The sequence below is a fragment of the Cavia porcellus genome, unplaced genomic scaffold (assembly GCF_034190915.1).
Source record: "Cavia porcellus strain 051 isolate PalLab524CR breed Dunkin Hartley unplaced genomic scaffold, mCavPor4.1 scaffold_7, whole genome shotgun sequence".
NCBI classification, from domain to species: Eukaryota; Metazoa; Chordata; class Mammalia; order Rodentia; family Caviidae; genus Cavia; species Cavia porcellus.
Genome location: NW_026947490.1, coordinates 23,787,312 through 23,813,693, shown reverse-complemented (window position 1 = coordinate 23,813,693; position 26,382 = coordinate 23,787,312). Strand labels below are relative to the sequence as shown.

The 26,382-nt window shown below is 51.2% G+C and overlaps 1 protein-coding gene across 1 annotated transcript; it reads left to right on the top strand.

The window, feature by feature from the left end:
* On the top strand, positions 1 to 25,266 carry Nova2 (NOVA alternative splicing regulator 2). The gene is made up of 4 exons (XM_063252922.1): positions 1 to 279; positions 10,286 to 10,429; positions 15,243 to 15,409; positions 23,840 to 25,266. The coding sequence occupies exons 1-4, from the start codon at positions 195 to 197 to the stop codon at positions 24,920 to 24,922; spliced, it is 1,479 nt and encodes a 492-aa protein (XP_063108992.1). The 5' UTR covers positions 1 to 194; the 3' UTR covers positions 24,923 to 25,266.
* Positions 25,267 to 26,382: the final 1,116 nt, after the last annotated feature.

Here is a 26,382-nt window from a genome sequence, read left to right as displayed (position 1 = left end):
CCGGCGCGGTGCACGGCCTCTTCACGGCCTCCGCGGCCCCGCAGCCGCCGCCCCCGCCGCCGCCGCAGCCCCAGCCTCCCCAGCAGCCGTCGCCGCCGCCGCAGCAGCCGCCGCCGCCGCCGCCCCAGCAGCAGCAGCAGCCGCAGCAACAGCAGCAGCAGCAGCAGCAGCAGCCGCCGCCCCAGGCGCCCCCCATGGAGCCCGAGGCCCCGGACTCCCGCAAGAGGCCCCTCGAGACGCCCCCCGAGGTGGTCTGCACCAAGCGCAGCAACACGGGAGGTGGGTGTGAGGGGGCTGCGGCGCGGCGGGGGCGGGCGGGGGCCTCGCAGCCATCCTCCATCCTCCATCCTCCCCCCCACGCGGCAGGTGCACGGGCAGGGGGTGGGCGGGGGCGGCGCCCTTCCCGAGTACCGGGACCGAGCCGGGGGCTGGCGCGGGCTGGGGCCGACCCCTCCTCGCCTCGCCGCGGCCCGGGCCGGAGCTTTGTCTGCGACGAGAGGGACTGGGGGAGGGGGTGGTTAGTGTCCTTGGGGGCTGCCCCAGAAGATGGGGGCGTGGGTCCCCTCGGGCGGGCGTCTAAGTGTCCTTGAGGGGGGTGTGGTGTGACCCTTTAGGGCAGGGGTGTCCCCCGGACTTGCAGTCCCTCCTGGAGGGGGAGGGGAAGGCGTAGAGGAGGCCTGTGGAGGACCAGAGCTTTGCAGCCTCCCTCCTAAGCGGTGTCCCCAGCAAGGGTTGTTCCCAAGGGAGGTCTGTGCGAGCCCTAGGTGGGTTTGTGCGTGGGGACAGGCCGGGTGGGTGTGTTGGGTGACACAGAGGAAAGGGTGGGTGTGTAAAGCTGGATGGGAGAGCGGGAAGCTAGGACAGGTGTGTGTGTGTCTGTGTGGGCCTTGGAAGGCCTGGATGTGTGGCCTTGGAGATTGTAGATGTGACAGGATCCAGGGTGTGTATGTGTGTAAGGAACAAGGCTACACGAGAGGCGCGGGATTCCATGTTTGAGACCCTCAAAGGGGTATGTGTGACTAGAGAAGGAGTGTATGCTTGTTGCCCAGAGGAGGCTGTGGCAGAGTGACACATGAGTGAGAGGGTGTGTGTGACATGCAAGGGGGTGTGTGGGGGTTGCCGAATGGGCTGGCCCTGGGTGTGAGCCATGAGAAGCTGCGTGGATCAAGGGAAAGGGCTTCCGTGTGTGTGTGTGTGTGTGTGTGTGTGTGTGTGTGTGTGTGTGTGTGAGAGAGAGAGAGAGAGAGAGAGAGAGAGAAAGAGAGAGAGGTAGATGGGGTGGGGTGGGACCAGGAGAAGCTAGTGAGGGAATATGACAAGAAAAGGGTGTGGGTGTGACTCCAGAGAGGCCATGGCTGGGTGTGACACATGGAGGTGTGCAACAGTGACATCAGAGGGGGGTGTGTGCAATAGGGAAAGTGGGTTTCTGACAAGAGAGAGGCTGGGGCTTATGGGGGAAATTTAGGAGGATGTGTAATAAGGAAAGGGAAGGATGGGTCCCCTGCTGACACCCAAATGTGTGTATATGTGTAGCAAGAGCAGGTGTCTGTGTATGCATGAAATGGCTGGGTGTGAGAGAGCGGAGATGTGGGGAGAGTCTGTGTGTGTAAAACAAGGGAAGGCATGTGTGTGAGTGTGTAAGGTGACTGAATGTTTGATACCGAGGAGGTGTGTGTGTGTAAGACAGGAAGCGCCCTCAATGTGTGTTACCAGAGGAGCAGAGCCAAGCTGGGGATGCGGGGTGTGTACCTCGCTCATGGGAGATACAGGGAAGAGGCAGGGCTTGTGAGGATCCCCAGAGCCCAGCTCTCCGGATCCCCAAAAGGAGGGAGACCCCAGAGCAGACAAGCCCCTCCCTGAGGTCACCTTGGCCAAAATCTCAGCTTCCTCTGGCCTTTCCTCCGGATGGGAGAGGATGGCCTCGGGCAGAGCCACCCTTCCCTCTCTGCCTGCCTCTGGGAAGTGGGGGCCTTCCGTCCACTTCCATGTCCGTTCCTCCTGTCCCAGGCATCCTCACCTCCAGCCAGGTGGGACAGGAATCAGGGACCCCCTGATAGTGTTATCCAGCAGAAATTGGAGGAAAGGGAAGTTGGGGGAGGGGTGGAGGGAGTTTCCTGTCCTTCTTCCTGCACCCTCACTCCCAGCACACACATGAATATGTCCCCGCCACTTCCTTCCCTTCTCCCTGCCCCACTGCCATTCCCCGTTCTGGATGGGGTCAGGACCCAGGAGATCCCTGAGCCTTACGTGGCTGTCCGACTCTCCTTCTCGAGGGAAGGAGTCCCACCTTCTTTAAAAGGGGCTAAAATTGTGCAAATCCAGTGCTCTGCGACACAGCCTAACAGTGCTGCTGCTGCTAATGCCTGTCACCTCCACCTACTTGGCACCTAGTATGAGGCAGGCTCCAGGCAAGCAGGAATTTCTCAATACAGTACTCCAGGGAGACGGTTTTAGCTGCTTTTTAAAGGTGAGGACAACTGAGGCTCAGTGAAGTGATACCATTTACGTCGTCATACTGCTCCTAAATGATGGTGGCTGGCATTTAGGTGACCCTGGGCTGCTGGTTCCAGGGCGTGCATGCCTAACCCTGAACTATCCTGCCTCCATCTGGTAGCAAAACTGGGGCAACCCTTTCGGGAGCATCTCTTCCTCCAAAGCTTTTCCTGCTTCCTTTCCGGAGTACCCAGGGGGAAACCAAGGCCACAGAAGGCAGAGGGACACTCTTCCTTTGATTAAAAGAGTCCAGGACTTTGATCTCAAAATTGGAGAATTCTTTCAAAAATGGACCTTGGCTGTGGGATGCTGGGTCAGCCTCTCTCCTTTTGTTAGCTTCCGGGACCCCTCTAACCAAATGGGAACATCACAATAACCACAAAAGTGGTGCTAACAGCTACGAGTATTATTATCTGATGCCTTACACGCACTGTCATACAATGCTCTATAATACAATACTGATAATAAATTAGAACAATGGCTGACCTTTATGGTGCTCAAATGTGCCAGGAAGTATTCTGGAAAGTACTTGACATGGGTCATTTCATCTTTACACTTTTATTGTTATCTGGCTTACAAGTGAAAAACTGAGGCACAAAGAAGTTAGCCAGCTGTAAGAGGCAGAGCCGTGGCTGGAGCGCGACTTGGGCTCCATGGCGTGTGCAGGTGCTACAGTGAACCCCATGTTCAGACAAGGAAAATGGGGTGCATAGGACTGATTGGTTTTCCTGAGCTGTCACAAGTAGTAGCAGACTGGACAGAGCTGGCTGTTGCCCTCAATACCAGCCTGTGCCCAATGCTCGCTCCTGGGGCCAGGGAGAGATGTGGAGGAGACTGTGGTCTTTCAGCTGGTTTCTAGGCTCTGCCATCGGGGGTGAAAATGAGGCACTTAGGCCTGCCGGGTGGACTTGATTGAATGGAAACCCCAGCCAGGGAGTCATTAGAGAAATCAAAGATCCCCCTCTGGTGGGACAATAATAAAGAATGTCCCCTGAGAGATCCTAACTCTTAAACTGCAATTCTAATGACCCTCACAATCCTGACCGTATTCCCACCTTTGTGGTCCCCAAAATGCAGAGAAAGCCAAGAAAAAAATCCATATGCGGCACACAAACATCTCCCACCCCAAACAGCTTATGGCAGCCAGGTCCTAATATAATGTCCCTCACTCTTTACCACAGAGACAGTGTCACCAGGGCAAGTGCCTGAGAATGAGACATTTCAAGGTTTCTGTCTCACCCTTGTCGTGTGCGTGGCATGGGACTGTCAAGCAAGTTATTTCACTACTCTAGGCCTCAGTCACCCCATCTGGGAGGTGGGCATTGTAAGATTTACCTTGCCAGGTGGTTGTGTGAGTTGAATAAGATTGTGTATATAAAGTGCATAGCCTGAGACCCGGGAGGTGGCGTGTGCTCCATAAAGAATAGCTATCATCCAAAAGTGGAATATTCTCCTTTCACCCTCCATTGGACGATCACCCCCAAGAAAACCCCATCCCAAGCCTTCCTCTCTGCCAGATGCAGGGTCAGACGCCCTCACGACTCTCAGCATCCCTTATCCTTAGACAAGCCCAGTTCAGGTGCGCTGTTCTTCAAGCCGGCAGGTTCATGGAAGGACATCACACCCCACCCTCCTCTGCAGTGCCACCTCTCCACACCACGCCCATGCCATCTCTTGTCTTCCACCAGTGACCTCCCCACCTGCTCCCGATGACAATACCAATGTCACTCCCCAGCCTCCCCTCACCTCTAGAGAACAGCCCCCAGCCCCCCACCATCAGCACCCCAACATCAATGCCCTACCGACGTGAAAACACCTCCAGAGATCCAAGCCACTGACAGGATAAACTTTGTGACAATAAAACGTGCCACTCTTACTGACAGCCAAATCTCTGGAGCAGGTGAACATTATTTATGGGTGAGAGAGGAGGGGGTGATTTTAAGAAGCCTTCAAAAGCACCCCCAAGAGCAGTGGGCCAGGGGCCGGGTGGCTGGAAGGGGAGTGACAGCTTCTCAAGGTGGAAACACTTGAAATTGCAGCTAGACAGTGACAGGTTCACTCGGGGAGCTGATGTTTCCGTCTTCAGGATGTTAGTAGCTGTCATTGGTTTGAGGAGCCGCCTGGACCCCAAGGGAAGAGCTAATTTTGAGCTGGGAGTTCTGGCATCTAGATTCTCTCTAGACAGAAGGAAGAATTTCTCACTGGCAGAGAAATTTCCACTGCGGTTGATCAAACAGGATGGGAGCGTGATGTCTGGGGGCTCTGGGTTCAACTGAGGTCATGGATCTGCCCTGGTTTGCAAAGGATGCTGGGAAATAAGAGGCTTGAGCTCTTCTTAGAACCGTTGGGATTCACTTAGTGATTTGGTGCGCCCCCAAACAAAGAGGATGTGCAGAAGAGTCTAGAAAGGACCAGAATGGAACTCTGTCAAAGTGGGGACTCTGGGACTTGAAGTGCTGAATCTACAGGTGAGGTCAGCTGTCACTCATCTGAGGAAGGGGCTCAGAAGGCTGGTGCAGGAGCCACCCAGCAGCCACAAAGTTACAGTGGCCCTGGGCAAGACTTTGCTCTTTTCTGAGCCACTATAAGTTTATGTTAATGTGTTTTAGGCAGAAGAGCTGCGGCCAGCTTTTGAGATCTTGATTATTACCAGTGGTCTTTTAGGGTTTGTTTTTGTTGTAGGTTGCTGTTTTTTGGTTGTTTTGTTGTTGTGTTCTGAGTTTTTCTGGTGGCAAGGGCGCGTTTCTTTTTGTTTTGTTTTATGATTTTGTTTTTAGAGAGATCTAATGTAGGGCCTCTACACTGAGCAACATCCCAGCCTCTTTTTTTTTTTTTTTTTTGAGACAGGGTGTTGCTAAATGGCTAAATTGTCCAGGCTGAGTTTGAATTTTTCGATTGAAAAGCTTGTCTCAGCTTCCCAGAGAGCTGGGATTAGGTCTGTGCCACGCCTGGTAGCAATGGTATTTAATTTTCCTCTTTAAAAAAATTCCTGAAAAGGGTTTAAAGGAAACTTGTCTGTCAAGATGCCCAGCTGTGTGCCCAGCACCCAGTGGAAGCACTGGCACATAGTGGGGGATCAGGAGAGGTCTTCTGGGAGGAAGAAGGAAGGAAATAACATAGTGGTTCGTTGGGAAGGGCAAACAAAATTCAAGGTGGCATGAGAAAGAAGTGAGCCGGAGAGATGCTGAGGCAGAACAGAGCCGAGTCCTGCTTGTGTGGATGAGGACTTTCTTCCTCCAAGCAGCTGGGAAGCTGTAAAAGGAAGTGGGGTCTCCCCTCCTTCACCTGCCTCCAGAGTTGCTTCCCTATTTATAGAGCACTCGCTCTGTGCTAGACACCGTGATAAACATTTTCCTTCTGTCCATGATGTGAGTAATAACGTTAATGACCATACTGACATTTGACATTTCTCAACTACTCTGCACCCACCCAGGATCATCCTAAGGACTTCACATTTCATCCTCCAGTGACTCAGTCACCCTGAAAGGCAATGCTAGAATGTCCCCCATTTTATGGGTGAAAAAAATGAGACCCAAATAACAAGGCAACTTGCCCAAAGCCAGACAGCTCTGCCCGTGACACAATTCACACTCCCTCTAGGGTTGTTTTTGCTGTTTCTTCTGGAAGCGCTCAGTTCAAGCTCAAGAAGCACAAGAGAGAGAGAGAGAGGAGGCAAAGAATGGGGAGCGGACATTCCCAGTTTTACTCAGAGAAGATGAATACCTGATTCATATCTTCCGCCCTCAAAGGAAAGCTAGGAATACACCATGTCGGTGATCCCAGCACTCTGGGTGGCTGAGGCAGGAGGGGGACCAGTTCAAATTCACCCTGGGTAATTTAGTAAGACCCTGCTGTCCAAGATAAAAAGTTTAAAGCGGTGGAGGACTGGGGATATAGTTGAGTGAAAAGGTCCCGGGTTCAATTCCTAGCATGGAGCAGGGCGCTGGAGACAAAAGGTGGTGGGAAGCGAAATTGAGGAGCCAGAGGGTGTTGTCCTAGGATTAGTGAGAATTCCCTGCCCACCTCTCCCAAGATAAAGGGCCCTGCCTCATCTGCGTGACAGGCTGAGGGGAGGGCTGGAGGGAGGCCATCTCTGGGAGCCCAGAGGAGAAGGTGAATTCAGGAGGGGCCCGATGATGGATGGGAAGGCACCCTGGGGGGTTAATTACCTAATAGGCTTAATGGTCTGATTAGGCCATTTTAAGAGGATTGCCTTGGGCTCAGGCAAACCCTTTATTCTAGACCCCTTCTGCACTCCTGCAAAGCCACATCCAGCCCCTTCCCCGCACCCCTGTCTCAAACATATCAAGAAACCCAGAATTTCACTTTCTTTTTTTGTGGTAGTGGGAATTGAATCTGGGGCTTTTTGACTGAGCTGTTAGCTCAGCTTTTTTAAAAATTTATTTATGCCTCTCTGTTTCCAATTGCCCAGGCTGTGTCTCAATTTGTGATCTTCCTGCCTCAGCCTCCCAGAGTTGTGGAATTACAGACCTGGGTTTATCATATTTGGTGTTTTTTTGTCTTTTTGTTCTTTGCACATGTTTGCAGTACATAATGATTGTATTCACCATGGGAAGCCGGTACATGTTCATAACACATTGACTCTTCCCTCCACTTTCCCTCCCCTCTGTCCTCTGCCTCTTTCAGTTTGGAACCTTTACCGCCACCGTCCCCCCTCAGACAATACTAAGGATTGAACCAGGGCCTTTACATGGAGCTACATCCCCAGCCTTTTTCATTTCTTTGATTGCTTTGAGACAGGGTCTTGCGTTGTCACTCAGGCTGGTCTTGAACTCACTATGTAGCCCAGGCTGCGCCACCTTCTGCTTCAGCCTCCTAGAGGGATGGGATTACAGGCTGGTGCCACCACATCCAGAGTATAGAATCTTCAAAGTTTAGGAGCACAGCAAGGTGCGTAGGATCTTCGGGGGTTACCTACCCCTCCTTTATACACCAAGTTGGCTGGCAGGTTGGTGGATTAGTTGTTTTGGTGGTGATGAGGATGACACCATGCCGAACCCGCACGCCAGGCACTAAGCTCTGTCCCCAGCACAGACAATTCTTTTATCCGTTCTCTATGCTGGCATTTCATGGGAACCAGTAAAAATAGGCTTCTTTTGCTTAAAAGAAAAAGTTGAAGCCACTGAGGGATAATTTAACACCTTAAATTTTAGAGTGTGTTTGATCTTGTTTGAGACAGGGTCTCGCCATGTAGTTTAGCCTAAGACCTGAAATTTTAGAAGCTGTATTATCTGGTTTCTCTTTCCCCACTGGTTACTGCAATCCACTATCATGTGATTGTACACTTCCCAAGTCCCCAGAATGTGGGGGTGCACTGTGCTGATGCGGCCCACTGCAGACCCCTGTGATAAAATGGGGGGGGGGTGTCTGCCCCATCCCTAGGGCTCAAGGAAAGCTTCTAAGAAGCAGCAATCTTTGAATGGAGTCCTGAAGAACAAGAGGAGGAAAGGTGTACCAGGCAGAGAGAATGTGCAAAGGCCCTGAGGTGGGAGGGAGCAGGCAATGTGTTTTGCTTTGTGTTGTTTTGTGTTTGAGACAGGGTCTCACTATGCAGTTCAGGCTGGTTTTGAACTACTATGTAGCCCAGGCTGGCCTCAAACACAGTGATCCTCCTGCCTCAGCCTTCCAAGTGCTGCCACACCCAGTACTGAGCAGGCAATATTTAAAGTGGGAAAAAAAAAAAAAAAACAGTGAGTTTGGTGCCCATAAGGAGGTGAAGCTTGAAAGGTGGGCAGGGTCAAATCACAAAGGGTCTTCTACTGAGAAGGCATGAGAATGTCCATGCTGGGAGCACCCAGGGGCAGCAGTGTGGTCAGAAAGTAAGCAATGTCAGAGTTTGCCTGAGGCTGCATTAACAAAGTGCTTCTTTAAGTATGGCCGAGAAAACTGTCTCTAAGAAGGAACAACCAAGCCCCATGAACAGTGCTGAAAGCACTTCTAGGTCTTGGGGGCCAACCTTGAGCTGTGGCTCGTCAGTCAGCAGCCACAGAGGCACTGATCGAGGGTGGGGAAGGCAGAGCTGAAGTGGCTTGCCCCCCCCCCCAGCCTCTTCCCTGTCCTCCTGCAGGTACCTGTGACTCTCAGTCTCCTCGGAGGGTAGACACAGGTCATTCTGTGCCCATAGGGCCGACGGTGACCTCTGCTTGCTGAGCACTCAGCCTGGTGCTGGTCCCGCCCAAGAGTTCAGAGTCTCCTGCACTCAGCCCTCCTCTGCCTCCTTGCTCCCAGCAGTCAGACACTGTCATCTCCCTCAGGAACCACTGCAGTGGCCTCCTCTCCAGACAGCCAGCCCTCCTCACTTGCTTCTTAGTCTGCTCCTCTCAACAGAGGAATATTCTGCAAACCTAAAGTTAGGTCACATCCGTCTCATAATTCAACTTGACTTGGGATAAAAACCAGAGATTCTGGGGCCTACAAGCCCCAGTACTACCCCCATCAGCAGCCCCTCTGTCCTCTCTCCTCCACTAACCTATGTCTCACTTAACCTCAGATACATGAGCCTTTTTGATGTCCCTGGAACATACCACATGCCATCCAACCCCAGGACCTTTGCACTTGCTTATCCTCCACATGGTCTGTCCCCTCCACAGCCTAATTATAATGGCTCAGAACACAGACTGTGGCCATCCGTAGTAGTGTGCATCTGTAATCCCAGCACTTAGGAGACTGTGGCAAGAGGAGGACTGCCATGAGTTGGAGGCCAGCCTGGGCTAGATAGGGAACTCAAGGCCAGCCTGAACTACATAGCAAGACTCTGTCTGAAAATGAAAAAAGAACATGGATCCTGGGAGCCAGAACAAGTTCAGAGCTCGGCTCTATACTTCGGTGATTTCTTCACCTTTGCTTCCTCATCTGTAGAATGGGTTTTTAAAGCATTTGTTCATTCATTTGGTGGTACTAGGGATTGAAACACTAGCCTCTTCACTGAACTGCTTCCTCAGACTTTTTTTTTTCTTTAATGTTTTCTTTGGAGACAAGTCCTTGCAAAATCGCTAAACTGCCCAGGCTGGGTTTGAACACAGGATCCTGCTGCCTCAGCCTCCCACAGAGCCAGGATTAAAAGCATGTGCCAATATGCCCGGCTAGAAATATCTTTTAAATTATACCACTTTCAGGGGCTGGGGATTTATTTAGCTCAGCGGCATAAGCGCCTGCCTTGCAAGGGCGTGGTTGTGAGTTTGATCCCCAGTACTGATAAAAATAAAAATTAAGAAAATAAATAATACCTCCTTCCTATGGCTGCTGTGAAAAATAAAAAGACTGACATTTGTGAAGTACCTGTAACAGAGTCCAGCTCACATTCAATGCTCTAGTGGCCTGGGAGGAATGGAGGAGGGTCAGGTTCCCCAGAAGAGCTGTGCCAGGCCCCTGACATTGCAACTCTCTACCTCTCCCATCCCTCTTTCCTGCCTCTTCCTGTTATTACCATTTGACATGAACTATAGTCTGACCCTCTAGAAGAAGGTAGTTGTATGAACTCTTGGCCGCATCACTAAAATTCCTTTCATCTTATTTGCCCACAAAATTGGGGCGGTTTTACTGTTTTCTTCTTGCCTGGTGTCAAGCATTTAGCAGGTGCTCGGGAGCTGTTTGTTGAATGAATGAGTGGCTGCAGATCATCCTCTGTGTTCTAGCTCTCCGCCATTTGCATGGTCATTGCTCCTGTGGGTCAGTGAGGTTTCCTCTGCCCACGGGATGCCAGAGGACAGTGACTTCTAAAGGTGAAGCTGCCTCCCTGCCTGACTCCCCTCCACCTTGTGTGTCCCTGCAGAGGAAGGCGAATACTTCCTGAAGGTGCTCATCCCCAGCTACGCCGCGGGCTCCATCATCGGCAAAGGAGGCCAGACCATCGTGCAGCTGCAGAAGGAGACCGGAGCCACCATCAAGCTGTCCAAGTCCAAAGACTTCTACCCTGGTGAGCTGCGCATGGCCCAGGTCTCTGTGCCCAGCCTCCCTCTTGTCTCCGTTCTCTCCCACCTGGGCCCTGGATGAAGAAGGAGGCTGCCCTACAGACAGTGAGAGTAGTGGGGGGCCACCCCTCCCCCTAAGGGGACAGAGCTGTCGTGGCCCAGGGGGCCTGGCCTGAGCAGATGGGGGAGGGGGCAGGGAGAGACAATGGTCCTACTGCATATTCATGGGCTCATTTGCATGATGTGCTGGCAGATGTGTCCCTTCCCACACACCTGCCCCCTCAGGTCAATCAGAGGAGTTAGGATGGAGAGGGAGGCAGGTGTCAGAGCACCCCTGAGGCACAGGGTCCGGACACCCATGTCACGCACACCCTGCACTCTCCCTTTGGATTTCTGTCACCCCCTACCCCGTCCCTGGTCTCTCCGGTTTTATCCGTCTCTGGGTCACTCTTGATTTGTCTTCTCTCTCTGCCTGTCCCATCCCTGTGCCCACAGCCCTCTCCCCCACCGCCTCTCTCTGCCTCCTCCTAGCCCGTCTGCTGCTGTCTCTCAGCTTCTGTCTGGATGTCCGCAGCTCCCATCCGTCCTCTGAGCCTCCCTTGCTGTCTGTCCGTCCTCCTGTCTACCTCTCCTCCTCTGCCCCTCCTCTCTGTCCTCCCTCCTCCTTTTCTCTTTTTCCTTCCACCTCTCAGTCTCACCTTTTTCTTTCTTTCCTTCTCTGAGCCTTTCGCCACCCATTCAGCTGCCCCATAGCGGCACCCCTCGTGGGGTCCCCCTGTGCCACTATGTTGTCCCGCTTCTGCTCCCCCATCTCTCTCCTGTATGTCGTCCTTTCTCCTCTTAGCTCCCTCCTGGGTTTTTGTTTTTGTTTTGTTTTTCTCCTCTCTCCAAACCAAGCTCCCTCTCTGCTTCCCTGAATCTATCTCTGACCTCCCAAGCATACATTGCTAATGCCCCTCCGCTTTCCCTAGCCCCCCTCAACATCTCTCACCCCTCCGTGTCTGGGCTGTGACATGTAGGAATCCAGGAAAGGCCCCTGAATACAGCATTGCATCCTTAGTCCAGCAGTGGTTCTAGTTCATCTTTAATCTTGAATTTGTTTCTGTCAAAACACCAGAGATGGCGCGCAGGGGGAGGACGCTGACTTTCTCTCTGTCTCTGTCTCGTCTCTTCTCTCTGCCCTTCACCCCAGCCCGCTCCTTCTCTCCCCCCGCTTCTCCTGCCATCTCACTAAGCAGCTTGGCAGAGAGTTTAGAGAAAACTATAGTGACCCAGGCACACAGCCTCCTTTCTTCTTCCACCCTGGCCCAGTTTCCCCTGCACCGTTCTAGCCCACAAGATGTGCACAAGACCTCTGCCTGGGACATTCATCTGGGGACACTAGGTTCCCTGACCCTCAGTCACAGTCTGTGCCATAAGACACGTCATTCCCTCTGGGCTCAGTGACACACTCCATGGCCAGCCAGCTGAGAAAACCAGACCTTGGTTCTCCTGGACTAAACACAGCTCAAATGAGCAGCGTGAGCCCGCATGTCCCCCCAGCCCCTGCGCAGGCAGCCTGCCCCCTCCCCACCCCTAGCGTGGGACTTCCAGGTCACACAGCATGCGCCAGCTCCTGTCTCCGAGATGCAGCACATAGTGCCCTACATCCTGCTACCCTTCCAAGGGCCTGCAGGAGCCCAGGAAATAGAGATGCTACTGCATGAGACAAAGACCATACTTCCCTCTGCTCCTGCCTGGCACTCTTTCATTCATCCATCCGTTCATTCACTCGTTCGTTCAGTGCACTTGCTCTCAGCAGCTCCTCTGTGCCAGCCCTGGGCAGGGCGGAGCAGGGGACACAGCCTGGTGTGGGAGACAGAACTCACAACATTGATGCCCCACAATAGTCGGGGCTGGGACGGGGAAGTCCAGCGGGTGGTGGGAACCCAGACAGAGCCTGGGGAGCTGGGGAGGTCAGGAAGGGCGCTTGGAGGAGACCAAACAATGAGTGGGAAGGAGCTGTGTAGAGAGCAGGGAAGGGGAGGAAAAAATAGCCCATTCAGAGAGGCCTAAAACCAAGCGAGAAATGATGGTGGAGGGACAGCACACACAGAAAGTGCCCCCTTCTCAGTGATGGGTCCCAGAGCCCCAGATTCAATCCTTTTGGGGTCTTGCATAAGGAAGTGAAGACTCAGAGAAAGAAGCACATTCTTGGCCACAGCCAGGGAGACCCTTGCCCAGCCAGTCTCTCTAGTGATTCTAAAACTCTCACTCTTTTTGAGCATTTCTGGGACGCTCTGGTTCCAACTCCGAGGAGAAAAGCACACAGGAGACACACACAGGGATGTCTGTCATGTTAATTTTTATTGATCTGTAACATACTTGCACCACAGGGCAAAACCTTAAGTGGTAAACATATTAAAATCATAAAAACAAAACTGCAGTCATTTATGCCCCCAGCGTGCACACACACACATACACACACACACAGAACTAATAGCCCCAAGAACCCTAAATTTAGCACAGGGTGGCGTAATTGTTAAGAGCACAGCCTTGGAAGCCACAGCCCAGGGCTACGAGCCCTGATGGTTCTGCACGGGGGAAGTGAACTTGGACAAAGCCCTGGCCCTCTCTGCAATTCAGTGCCCGTCTCGAGGGAATCAGGGAAGTGAACACTGCCCAAACTCCTACATTACATGAACAAATATACATGAAGAGCTCAGAATGGTGCCTGGTGCTTAGTGTTATGTAATCACCAGCTGTTATTATGAGGGTTTAACTGCACCCCCGCCCTGCAAAGCCCCTGTGGACCCCCAAGTTAAAAACTGCAAGGGGGTGGGAGGTCACAGGTCTCCTTTGTTGGAAGGAAGCCTCCAGAGAGGAGAGGGAACCTAGCTGCTTGAGCCAGGTTCTCCTGGGGCTTCCCCTTCCCCCTCCACGCCCCCCTGGTTCCCAGCCCGACCCACACCCTTTCCTATTTACACCCAGACGGAGCAGCCTGCGCACTGACTCACCCTTGGCTCAGACCAAGCCATTGTTCTGGGGTGGAGGGGACTAACATGAGGACGGTGCCCCAGAGAGGGCAGGCACTGTCACCTACACAGGCGGCCCACCATGACACCCAGACACACAGAGAGGCTGGCATGCCAGACTGAGAGATGGCAAGCAAGGAAGGGCTCAGGGTCGTAGCACCAGCACACAGTGCTGAAGTGCTCGTGGGATAATGACAGTCACCGCCAAATGTCCCAGACGCACGGCCACAGGGCCTGGCATACTTTCAAGACCTTTTACAGGCCCGGAGAGCTAACTGGCTCTTGCAAACAAAGTCCCTCCCAGGAAGATACATGCACTCAGACGTTACACATCAGACATGCCCAGGGTCACCTAGGCACTCAAGATTTCACCCAGGCCAGTCTTGGCAGGCCCTTCTTACACTCGGGGACACACACACACACACACACCCCCCTGCGGTCCAGATAGTCTCCCCCACACACACCTGAGTCTACCTGTCTCTGTGTTTGTTTCTCCTTTCCCTACGCCAGTCAGAGGGTCATGTCTGCTTCCTACACATACCATGCGCCAGTCACCCAGAGCGCCCAGAACCCCCACGGTGGGCGATGTCCCATAGGCACACATGCCCTCGGTGAGTGGCATCATCAGTGCCCCTTGGTGAGATTCTTTGTTTCTTTCTGCCAAGCTCTTACACACTCAGCTCCCTCGTACAAACGGCACCATGGCCTTGTTCATCATGATGACACCATGTCTTTCCCACACACCGATGCCCACAAACCCATCACTGGAAGCTCTGTGGCAGTGTATTCCGTATCTCCCTGAAGTCCCTCTGCTCTTTCTTTTATACACATGAACATGAATTACAGTTTTCTAGCTGGCCCTGACCAAGGGCATGCAAACATGCATGTACTCCGCTCAGTCCAGGCAGCCTCCAGGTGCACGCACATCATGGTGGGGTCTCTTTTCCACACGCATATATTCCAACACCACCCAGCTTCTCTTCTGCCTGTGCCCCACCCCCAAGGCATACAGAATTGAGGAGGATGCCTAGGTCAGAAATGCAGTCAATACCTAGAGGAGATCCAGCAAAGACAGCTCCCCACCTCCCTTCCCGGTCTCTCAGTCCCCACTCCAAGAGTTGCCTTTAACCCATCTTACTCTCCCCTCTCCACACCCCTGCCCTCCCCCAACCCACAGCCCTCCATCTGGTGGGTCCAGGCAGGCGCTCAGACCTCTCTTCTCCCTCTCCCATCCCCCAGCCCTTCCCCATCCTCTCCAAAAGCCCAGAGGCCAGCGCTGCAGGCTTTCAGGGATTGCCATGGCAACAGGGCCTCATCCCTCATCCCCCTGGGGGTGGGCTGAGGACCTGGCCAGCCAGACCGATAAGGGGGTTCCAGTTACTGTGGCAACCATTGCAGGCCTGAGCACTCTGCTTCTAGAAAGGGGGGGGGGTAGTAGTGAATGAATGGTTGCCAAAGCAACCAAGGAGCCCGAAAGAACTGGGAAGAAGCAGCTGAGCCTGGTCTGCCCTGCCCAGGGCTAATGTGGGCATCGCAATACACTTAAACATCATTCTTCTACCCCTTCCCCCAGGGTTGTTTTAGGGGAGGGAGGTAAAGTGCAGATTATGAAACAGGGATTCCATTCATTCTCCCAGCTATGCATCCTGGCTTGGGTACCCATGTCAGCTTGCCCAAACTCACTGTGTGCCCTCCAGGCACTCACCAGACCTCAGTTTTCCCCTTCCATTAAATGGGGCCTGGCTCTCAGGAATGTTCCCATTCCTGTCTGATGAGTGTGCCCTGTTTCTCCCTTGCTCAACAGGAACCACAGAGCGGGTATGCCTAGTACAGGGCACAGCAGAGGCCTTGAATGCTGTGCACAGCTTTATTGCCGAGAAGGTCCGAGAAATCCCTCAAGCGATGACCAAGCCTGAGGTGGTCAACATCCTTCAACCCCAAACCACGATGAACCCCGACAGAGCCAAGCAGGTCAGCTGGGGCAGACAGTGGGTTGCTGTAAGGCTGGTGAGGGTCAGAAGGGGACATTCCTCCTGAATGCCTCCACAGGGTTCAGTGGGACAATGCTGATTAAGTTTATTAAAGACATGTTAGTGGTTAATACTTCTGTTAGGGAGTCAGCTTCCACAGTCTAGAAAGCACTCCAGACCACTTGGAATGGGCTTGATTCAGAGAGAGTGAAAAATTTGGCCCAGACCCCACTCATCCATCCTCTCAGAGATTCCCTAGCTCTTTCTCTTCCTCTTTCACTTCATCCCATTGTCTCTCCGAGCAACCTGCCTCCCACTTCCTGTACTCACCGGAAGTGACTTCACTGACAGCCCAGCCACTCCTAAGAGGTTAGAAATGGCCTCTTATCTTCCCTCCCCCATAATTACCCAGTAAGGGGATAGAGATGCTGTTTCTTTAGAGAGAGGGGGCGGGTCCTTACCCTACTGAACCTCTAAGAAGGGATAGAACAGAGAGGGCAGCACTCCTCCGTGCCTCACTGCAGGGAAGTTGTTGGTGTAGGGGCGTGGCAGGAAAACCAATCACTTCCCGGGACTCTGGGGTTGCCATGACGACAGCTTGCAAAGCCCCAGGTTTTGCGGTCCTGACCCAGTAAGGGGCAGAGGTAGGAAAAGGCCGGGATGGCAGCGCTAGCTTCTCATTTTCTCTGCTGTCCTTATTCTCGTGTATATGCGCGGTGGATGCAGAGGAGGAAAAAGCATCAGTGCTGGTGGTCAGGTCGCTTTGCGAGCGTTCCTTAATGTCTGCCTTGAAGCGAAAACAAAGAGAAAGAGCCTCGGGACAAGAAATGTGGGATTCTTGGGTCCTGGCGCTGACGGGAGGTGGAGAACATCATAAGCCTGAGTTTCCCCAAGCTCACGGGGACATGGTAGGCAGAGAGTCCTGGAGGACCACTGTTCTTCGGTGGTGGCTCCCCCAAAAAGACTGCGGCCTTTGGGCTGGGAGCGCGACCGCTGTCCTTGGTGCTGAAGCGGCTCTGCTCCTCGCGCCCCGCCAGGCCTGTTCCAAATCCCTTCCCACCAGCGGCGCACAGTTTACAGGGAAGCAAAGGCACTGCCTCTTGTCTCCGCCTTGGTCATGCCCACAAGGGACTCAGAGTTCATCGAGGGTTTGTGAATGTTGCAGGGAAAATGGGGTCAGCACCATCTGTGCCTGAGCCTTCCACCACCTCCCCCTAATCCACTGGAACTCCAGTGCAGTGGAGTCAAAAGGTTACAGAAGCAGGATTTATCCTCAGCCTTATACTGCTGTGGGGTGTCCAAAGAGTGAGACAGAGAGTGGCGTGAGGCTCAGGCTCTGGAGTCAGATGCTGAATTGAAACCTATTCTGTTCTACCTGCATGACTTTGAGCAAGTGACTTGATTTCCCCATGCCTCATTTTTCTCATTTGTAAATGAGATTTGCAGGATGTGGTGGTGCATGTCTGTAATCCCAGCACTCAGGAAGCTGAGGCAGGAGAATATCTGTGAGTTTGAGGCCTGAGCTACAAAGTGAGTTCAAGGCTAGCCTGAACTGCACAATGAAATTCTATCTCTCAAAAAAGAACCCCCCCCCAAAAAAAAAAAGAAAAGAAAGAAAGAGAAAAACAAGAAAAAAATGTAAATGAGATTTATGGGCCAGGTGTTGTGGCATAAACCTATAATCTCAACACTGGAAGGCTGAGGTGGGAGGATTGCCAGTTCCAGCCCAGCCTTGGTAACTTGGTGAGAGCCTATCGCAAAATAAAAGTTCAAAAGCACTGAGGACATAGTTCAGAGGAAGGGCTGTGGGTTTGATTCCCACTATGGAGAGAGAGGGAGAGAGAGAGAGAGACCGACTTAAGGGTGGTGATTATTGTTCAGTGGTGTTTGAGAAGCACTTGACAGGTATGTCTGATGCATAGAATGTTTTCCCAAAAATGTAAGCTGCTGCAGAACTTTCGAATCAGGAGATCCTTCTGTTCTTTTGCACCTGCTGTGTTACTCAGGGCTCCCTTCCTTTCTGCAGGCCTCAGTTTCTCTCCTAAGTATACAGGCTGGATAAAACCAGGGATTATAAATTGAAATGCCTCTGAGATTGTGTGGTGAACATGAAGGGTTGAGCCTGTGGCCCTCTGAAGACGGTATGTTCTCCACAAAGGGGGCAGTCACTACTCAGCTCCGTGCAGTTCTTGCTGTTGGGAAACACAGACCATTTCCACATCTTCCAGAATTTTTAAAAGAAGCCATGAATCTTTGAAGTTGACTGACCTCAAAAGTTTATCTAGGTTTTTAAAATACCATGAAAGTCAAAGAAAATGTGCCTATAAGCTGCCTGGGACCTGAGGGCCACCCTTTTACTGCCTCTGGGCTGAACCAGTAGTTCTCACCCCTAACTGGTATCCAAGTCATCTGATTAGCTAACATTCAGGTCCCAGGCACTTAACACAGAACCACTGAATGAGGATTTCTGAGATTAAGGCCTGGGAATCTCAGTATGGAGTCTGGCCTGGCTTCAGATCATAACTCTACTACCCTACCTTGCACAGGTTACTTAACCTTTCTGTGCCTCCATTTCCCAATCTAGAAAATGAGATAATAGTGTCTATCATGTATGTTTGTTGTAGACACTTAAGTAAGTTACTATACAAAACTTTTTAGAAAGTTTCCTTCCCAAAAAAAAAAAAAAAAAGACATCGTGCATATCATATCAGAGCAAAGAAAAAAAAAAAAAAAAAAAGAAAGTTTCCTTCCAAATGGTAAATGCGATGTTGGCTGCTTCTGCTGCTGCTTTTCATACAATTTGAAATTTTCCGTGGGGTTGCAAATCACTGGGGCAGATAGTCTCTGAGTGTCTCCTGCCTCTAAAAATTCTAACAGTTGTAAGTCTGATGCATAGAATGTTCTAGGTCTAGGTCTGTATTATTATTCCAAGGTTTTGCTCTCCTACCACCCTGATGTTCTAGGATTCTGTGGGTCATGGATGTCTCTAAGATGCTCTATGCTACAACTTGAGGGCATCAGCAAGGCAGCTTCCCCTTTCCTAGGGCTTCCCCTGTGCCAGCCACTGAGCAGTCACTTAATAGTCACTGAACCGTCCCAATAATTCTACAAGGCAGCTGTAGTTACGCTACTCTTGAACATAGGAAACTGAGGCAGAGATGAAAGCAGTTGCCTAAGGTCCCATGGTAGGATTGAACTTTGTGTTGAGAAAATAGCCACTCGGCTGCCGTAACTAACACTGTCTGAGTGATTCCCACAAAGCGGGCCAGCTGTGTCTCACTGAACACTGTATGGACCAGGAATGATACACCCATTTCACAGATGTGGAGGAAGCAGCTCTGAGAAGTAATGGGTCTTCTCTAAGCTGTGCATCTAATACGTATCTACACTCATAAGATTTCAAAATTAATTTTACCCAACACATAAAACGTGAAAACCATACATATTAATGGTGTACCATGTGATCATTTGATACATGTATACATTATATAATTTTTAAATAAGGTCAAAATATGTATCTCCTCAAATATTTGTCTTTTGTTTACAGTGAAAACTTGTAAAATCCCTCTAATTTTTTTGTTTGTTTTTTGCATTGCTAGGAAAGGAACCCAGAGCCTAATACATGCTATGCAAATGCTGTACCACTGAACTACATCCTTATCCCTTTTTAGTTTTTATTTTGAGTCACTAAGTTGTACAGGCTGGCCTCGAATTTGATATCCTCCTGCCTCAGCCTCCCAGCTTGCCATAGGCATGCACCATAAAGCCTAGCTCTTTTGGCTTTGTGATGTATACATGAATAATTGTTATGTACCTATAATTTCTTAACATTTTTATTAAGATATAATCCAGATCGATATTATTCACCAATTTAAAGTATACAGCTCAGTGGCTTTTATTATATTCAGAGTTTTGCATCCATTAGTGCAATTAATTTTAAAATACTTTCATCATCTCCAAAAGAAAGCTTGATCTCTTTAACTGTCGCCCTCTGCTCTCCCAACTCATCCCTTCCCATTCCTAAGCCACTACTATTTTTGTACCTATAATTTGCTCATTCTAGACATTCACAGAAAAAGGACTCATAGAATATACAGAACCGTCAACACCTTCTAATTCCAGAACATTTCTCTCATCACCAAAAGAAACTGCATTCCTGTTAATAGTCACCCAGACTTTCCTGTCCCTTCCTGTGGTGGCCACTAATCTACTTTTTGTCTCTGTGGATTTATATATCCTGGACATTCATGTAAGTGGAATCATACATGGCCTTTTCTAGCTGGCTTCTTTCACTTAGCATAACCTTTTCTAGGTTTATTTACGTTGGAGCATGTGTATATCAGTATTTTGTTTCATTTAAACTTATTGCCAAGCATATATTCTATCGGCCATGTATTTTATTTATCCCATAAGGCACTTTTTTTATTGGTACCAGGGATCACAACCACGCACTTGCAAGGCAGGCGCTTATGCTGCTGAGCTAAATCCCCAGCCTCCCATAAGACATTTAAATATAAGAGAAATAAAGGGAAGGTGACTTCTTTTAAAATAAGATGCATTTTACGTATTTTTTTCTTTTTTTTGGTACTGGGGATTGAACTCATGATCTTATGCTTGCCAGGCAGGCACTTACAAAACTGAGCTAAATCCCCGGCAAGATGCATATGTAAATCTTCAGCTGGGATCACAGTAGGAAAAATAATTTTGTACAAATACGAAGTGAACTGGGGATGGTGTTGCACACCTGTAATCCCAGCACTTGGGAAGCTGAGGCAAAAGGATTGCTGCAAATTGGTGACCAGCCTGGGCTACATAGGGAGTTGAAGGTCAGCCTGTATACATAGCAAGACCCTAATTCAAAAACAAAACACACAAAAAACAAAGTGATCCAGCATATAGTACTGGAGACTGAAATAAAGCAATTAACATTACTTTTGATGTCAAGTTTCTTTAAAATAATAGACCACTGATGGTAAAGCTCAGAACAGAGCAAAGCACAGTCTTTCTCTGAGTTACTGGCAGTTATGTTGCTGGAAATCTAAGTAGCTCTTTAAAGCAGGTAGAAAGAGCTTCATTCTTCCATGTATCATAGGGTTCAGTCCTGAACTCAGCAGACTTTTTTTTTTTTTTTTTTTTTTTTGTCTTTATCAGTACCAGGGATCGAACTCACGACTGCCTGCTTGTAAGGCAGGCGCTTATGCCGTTGAGCTAAATCCCCAGCCCCAACTCAAGAGACTTTAAAAGGGGCTGGGAGTTTAGCTCATCGGTGTAAGCGCCTGCCTGGCAAGTGTGAGGTCATGAGTTCGATCCCCAGCACTAAAAAAAGAGAGAGAGACTTGTAAATAGGCTGTAGCATCTATGTCGTGGGACACTGAGAAGTATTACACAGGACCTGGGATAGCCCTGCCTTGTAAGGAAATGGCTGTTAGTTGTGAGTTACAAACACCTGTGACCTACGGCCTGCATGGTGGCACACACCAGTAGTCCCAGCACTTGGGATGCAGAGGCAAAAGGATTGCTACGAGTTCAAGGTCAACCTGAGCTAATAGTGAGTTTCAATCCAACCTGAACTACAAACCAAGACCTGATCTCAAAAAAACAAAGCAAAACAAATCCCTGTGGCCTTACATGCTGAATATCCATACTGCTGGCAGTCCTCGACAACAGCCAAAACTTACACACACACACACACACACACACACACACACACACACACACATATATACTCTCCCACAATTCTCTCCTGTCTGCCATGAGGGTAGAAGAAAGGCTGAGACATGGGCTTTGGAGGATGATGAGGAGTAAAGAATCCACAGGTTTGCCAGGCATGGCAATAATTCCAGCACTGTTCGATCCCTGGTACCAATAATTCCAGCACTGGAATTCATGCCTGTAATTCCAGCACTGGGGAGGCTGAGGCAGGAGGATCGGTGCTGGGCTAGAAAGTGATCTCAAGATCAGCCTGAACTGCATAGTGAGACCCTGCCTCAAAAATATGAATAAATAGCCGGGCATGGTGGCTTACGCCTGTAATCCCAGCACTCGGAGGCTGAGGCAAGAGGATCATTTACGAGTTTGAAACCAGCCTAGGCTACAAAGTGAGCCTGAACTGCATAGCAAGTCTCAAAAAGAGAAAAAAAAAAAATCCACAGGTGTAAGAGGACCTGAGGATTTGTTTCTTTTTCTTTCTTTTCTTTTTTTTTTTCCCCAGGAATTAAATTCAGGACCTTGCACTTACCAGACAGGCACTGTGCCACTGTGCTAAATCCCTGACCTAGGAGGAAGAATTTATGTATAGAAATTCTGAGGGGCCTGGGAGCGTGGCTCCATGGCAGAACACTTTGCTAGCATGACCAAGGCTCCGGCTTCCATCTCCAACACAGAAGTGAAAAGAACAGGAGGAAGGAAAAAGAAAAGAAAAGCTCTTGGAGGTGCAAAAGAGAATTCTTGGTTTTTTGTTTATTTTATTTTTTTTTTAATTTTGGCAGGACTATGTCAAAGTCTTTACATACTAGCCAAATACCCTATCACAAGCCACACTCTCACACCATATTTAAACCAGTTTTCAGGTTACAGCTCAGTGGCATAGAGTATACTGTTGTGTACAGGAAGTGTTTTTGTTTTGATTTTTTTTCATAAGGGGACAGGACTGTTCAAGCTTTGAACTCATTATGTAACCCAAAATGGCCTTGGAAGTCAAAGCAACCCTCCTGCCTCAGCCTCCCTAGTGCTGGGATTACAGACCTTAGCCACCATACGAGGTGTATGAAGTTTTTTAGACAATTCATCTCGAAGCACTATAGTCCTATTTATCAAATTCTTTCGCATATGATAGAGAAAATATCCTCTTTAAGGCATCTTGCTTTTCTATGGATGTCTTCTCTTATGTTGCAAACTTGTCCCAGATATCTTGGCCAGTTAATCTAAGATCAGAGTTCACAGGTGGAGGTTAACCACAGTAAAAACTTGATGCGCTCCATTACTATTGCGTGCTCCAAGAATTCTTGGTTTTAAAATGTCCCCAACATCACTAAGATTGACTAATTTGTAGCTTCACAGACACACATGTGACTGAAGGGAGGGGTGCTCCGGAGCTGGGAAGAGACCACTGTATTTTAAAACAAGGCCTCTTCTTTAACTCTGCCTTCTCAAACCTAAAGCTTTTTGTTATCTTCATTTTACAAATAAGACACCTGAGGTAGGCTAGGCTGCCATAATAAAGTGCCATTGACTGGGACGTAACAGATACTGATTTTTCTAACAATTTGGGAGTCCAAAGTCCAAGGCTATTGTCACAGCTGGGTTGGCTTTTTCTGTAGCTTCTCCTTGGCTTGCAGATGGCTGTCTTCCCCCTGGCTTCTCACACTTTCTCTCCTTTCTGTGGGTGTGTCTGTGTCCAAGTCCTCTAAGAACACCAGTCTTAGTGGATGAGGACCCACCCTGATGACTTCATTTTAACTTAATCACCTCTGTAAAGACCCTGTCTCTAAACCCAGGCACATTTTGAAGTACTGGGCTGTGGGGCAGGATTTTGACAGAAGAACATGAGGGGAACACAGCTCCGCCCAAACAATAGCACGGAGGTTAAGTGAGGAGACCATGTCACAGAGTGCAGAGTGCCGTGGATCAGAGGCCAAGATGATGCGCCTCGGCTTCTTTACCATCTGGGAAGCCTTAGGGCAAGTCCCTTCATTTCTTAATTCTTGAGTGGCTCATCTGTAAAGTGAGACCTGAAGCTTTTCCCAGGGCTAGGAGTCAAGAGTACCCAAGAAGCAAGTATGGTGATGCCTGTAAACTCAGGCAAAACAATTAAATAAAATAAAGCATTCCCAGTGACCAAAGGTGGGACACCAACACAGGGTAGGAAGGAGCCCCTAAGGGGGCAGCCATTAAGCTGGATGCGAGGAAAGTACTTGGGGGTCCCCAGATATGGCTGCTGAAGGGCCTGGAATGCCAGTTACATTTATCAATCATGGGGGAAGGGGCTGGGGATTTAGGTCAGTGGCATAAGCGCCTGCCTTGCAAGCAGGCAGTTGTGAGTTTGATCCCCGGTACCAATAAAAAGGAAAAAGACAAAAAAAAAAATCATGGGGGAAATACTTTAATATCTTTCTTTCCTTCCATATTGAGAATGGAACCGAGGATTGCCATTTATTTGTTTGTTGCAGGAGAAGATGGGACTCATGGGCTCTCTACCAGAGCTAGAGCCCCAGTCCTTTTTGTTTTGAGACAGGGGCTCCCTCTGTTGCCCAAGCTGGCCTGGAACTCGAGATCCTGCTGCCGCAGCCCTGCTCCCCCAATAGCTACAATTACAAACTTGTGCCACCGCTCTTAGCCCAACATTCCCCACAAGCAGGAGCCCACTCTGGTGCCTGTCAGGGGAGCTCGAAACGCCTCAGACTGCTCAGTGTCCCTGTCTCTCCTCCCACAGGCCAAGCTGATAGTCCCCAACAGCACGGCGGGCCTCATCATCGGCAAAGGCGGTGCCACGGTGAAAGCCGTGATGGAACAATCAGGTGCCTGGGTGCAGCTGTCGCAGAAGCCCGAGGGCATCAACCTACAGGAGCGCGTGGTGACAGTCAGCGGTGAGCCTGAGCAGGTGCACAAGGCCGTGAGCGCCATCGTGCAGAAGGTACAGGAAGACCCCCAAAGCAGCAGCTGCCTCAACATCAGCTACGCCAACGTGGCCGGGCCCGTGGCCAACTCCAACCCCACCGGCTCGCCCTACGCCAGCCCCGCGGATGTGCTGCCCGCCGCGGCCGCCGCCTCGGCCGCCGCCGCCTCCGGCCTGCTGGGCCCCGCGGGGCTGGCGGGCGTGGGCGCCTTCCCCGCCGCGCTGCCCGCCTTCTCGGGCACCGACCTGCTGGCCATCAGCACGGCGCTCAACACGCTGGCCAGCTACGGCTACAACACCAACTCCCTGGGCCTGGGCCTCAACTCCGCCGCCGCCTCCGGCGTCCTGGCCGCCGTGGCCGCGGGCGCCAACCCCGCCGCCGCCGCCGCCGCCAACCTGCTGGCGTCCTACGCGGGCGAGGCTGGGGCCGGGCCGGCAGGGGGCGCCGCGCCGCCGCCTCCGCCGCCGCCCGGGGCGCTGGGGTCCTTCGCGCTGGCCGCGGCCGCCAACGGGTACCTCGGGGCGGGGGCCGGCGCCGGGGCCGGCGCGGGGGGCGGCCCGCTGGTGGCCGCGGCGGCGGCGGCGGGGGCGGCCGGAGGCTTCCTGACGGCGGAGAAGCTGGCGGCCGAGAGCGCCAAGGAGCTGGTGGAGATCGCAGTGCCGGAGAACCTGGTGGGAGCCATCCTGGGCAAGGGGGGCAAGACGTTGGTGGAGTACCAGGAGCTGACAGGCGCCCGCATCCAGATCTCCAAGAAGGGCGAATTCCTGCCAGGCACGCGGAACCGGCGGGTCACCATCACGGGCAGCCCCGCGGCCACACAAGCCGCTCAATACCTCATCAGCCAGCGGGTCACCTACGAGCAGGGGGTGAGGGCCTCAAACCCCCAGAAAGTGGGATGAGGCCTGTGGTGTGCGCGTTCGCCCTCCTCCCTCCTCCCCCTTTTCCTCCTCCTCCTCCGCTCCCTCCTCCCCCAGTTCCTGACCTGACCTCAGCTTGGCGTGGACCTGCTGTCTTGGGATGGGGCTGGGTAGGCCTGGCTGCACCCTCCCCTTCTGGTAGTCATAGGCAGGATTGAGTGGCGGTTGGGGAAGGGGCTCAGAAGCCCCCTCCCTGGCCCTGAGCTGACCCCTCCTCCCTCCCTCCCTGTGCTTGACTGGGCCTGCTCCTCCTCTCCCAGGGCCCAGGTCTGTGTGATATCTGTATATATTGCATTTTGTTGATTTTAATAGAAAACAAAGCGTTATTTTCTCTTTCTTTCCCTCCTTTTTTTCCCCTCTTTTTTCCTTTGGTAAGGACATTTTTTCCCCTTTATAAGTTTTTGTTTCCAAATGGGAGGAGGGGAGGGTCACCTGGAATGAGGGGCTTCCCTAAAATGCAACACCCCACCCTGCTTTCAGTTCCAGATCCCAGGAAAGCATGGGAGTAGAGGTAGCTGAGGAGTCTTAAGCTGAAATAGGGCATCTGGAACAGAGACCCCAGAGTTCCCAGATTTCCTCAGCTACTCTGCCCCCACCAGCCCAGCGATGCCCCTCCTGGGTGGAATTTTCACTCTTGTTGTCAGGTTGGATGGGAGCAGGGATGGTGCTGCTGGGAATGAAGTCAGCTCTGGGATTGGGCCAGTCCTGTGAACAGCACTCTTGTGAAAGGCTGGAGCAATTTGCTGTGGCTTCTGTGGCTTCTCCTAGAGTAGTGGGTGTCAGGGTCCCATTGTGACATCATTGAGTCAAGTACTTTCTGGGGTGCTTCTGGGTGTTCACAGGAACCAGTTTCCAGAGGTCACTCCTGTCATGATGAGAAACAAGGACTTCCTATGAGGTCTTAGTGAGTCCTTCCTTGAAGCTTGTTTAGCTGATATCTGAGGGGTATGCACTTCCTGTGGAGTCTTGAGGTCACTTCCTGTGATGTCATTGGAATGAAGCTTGCTCTTCCTGTATTGGATGTGGCCAGTCCCTGACCATCCTCCACCCACAGCCCTCTTTGGTATTGACCTGGGCATCATCCTAAGAAAAGAATAAAGGGTGGGGCTTGAATCCAATCTTGAGGATTCCCAGGGGAAAAAAACCAATACTGTCGGGGTCATCTCCGTCCAAATACACCAAGACTGCAAATATGCCCTGGCAGGAGGCTTGGGAGATGCAGCCAGAGAATACTGTTGTTGAAGAACCCCCTTCCTGTCCCACATTCTGTGTGCATGCCTGTGTTGTGTGACTTTTGTTTCATTGACTCTGGTGAGCCAGATGTTGGGTGGCTGTCAGGCCAGTATGGCCCAGTGTAGAATTCATTGAGCCATGGTAGTATGTATGGTCTGATGGATTAGATCAGCTTGGTGGCTTCCAGCAGGCTGGCATATTTCGATGGT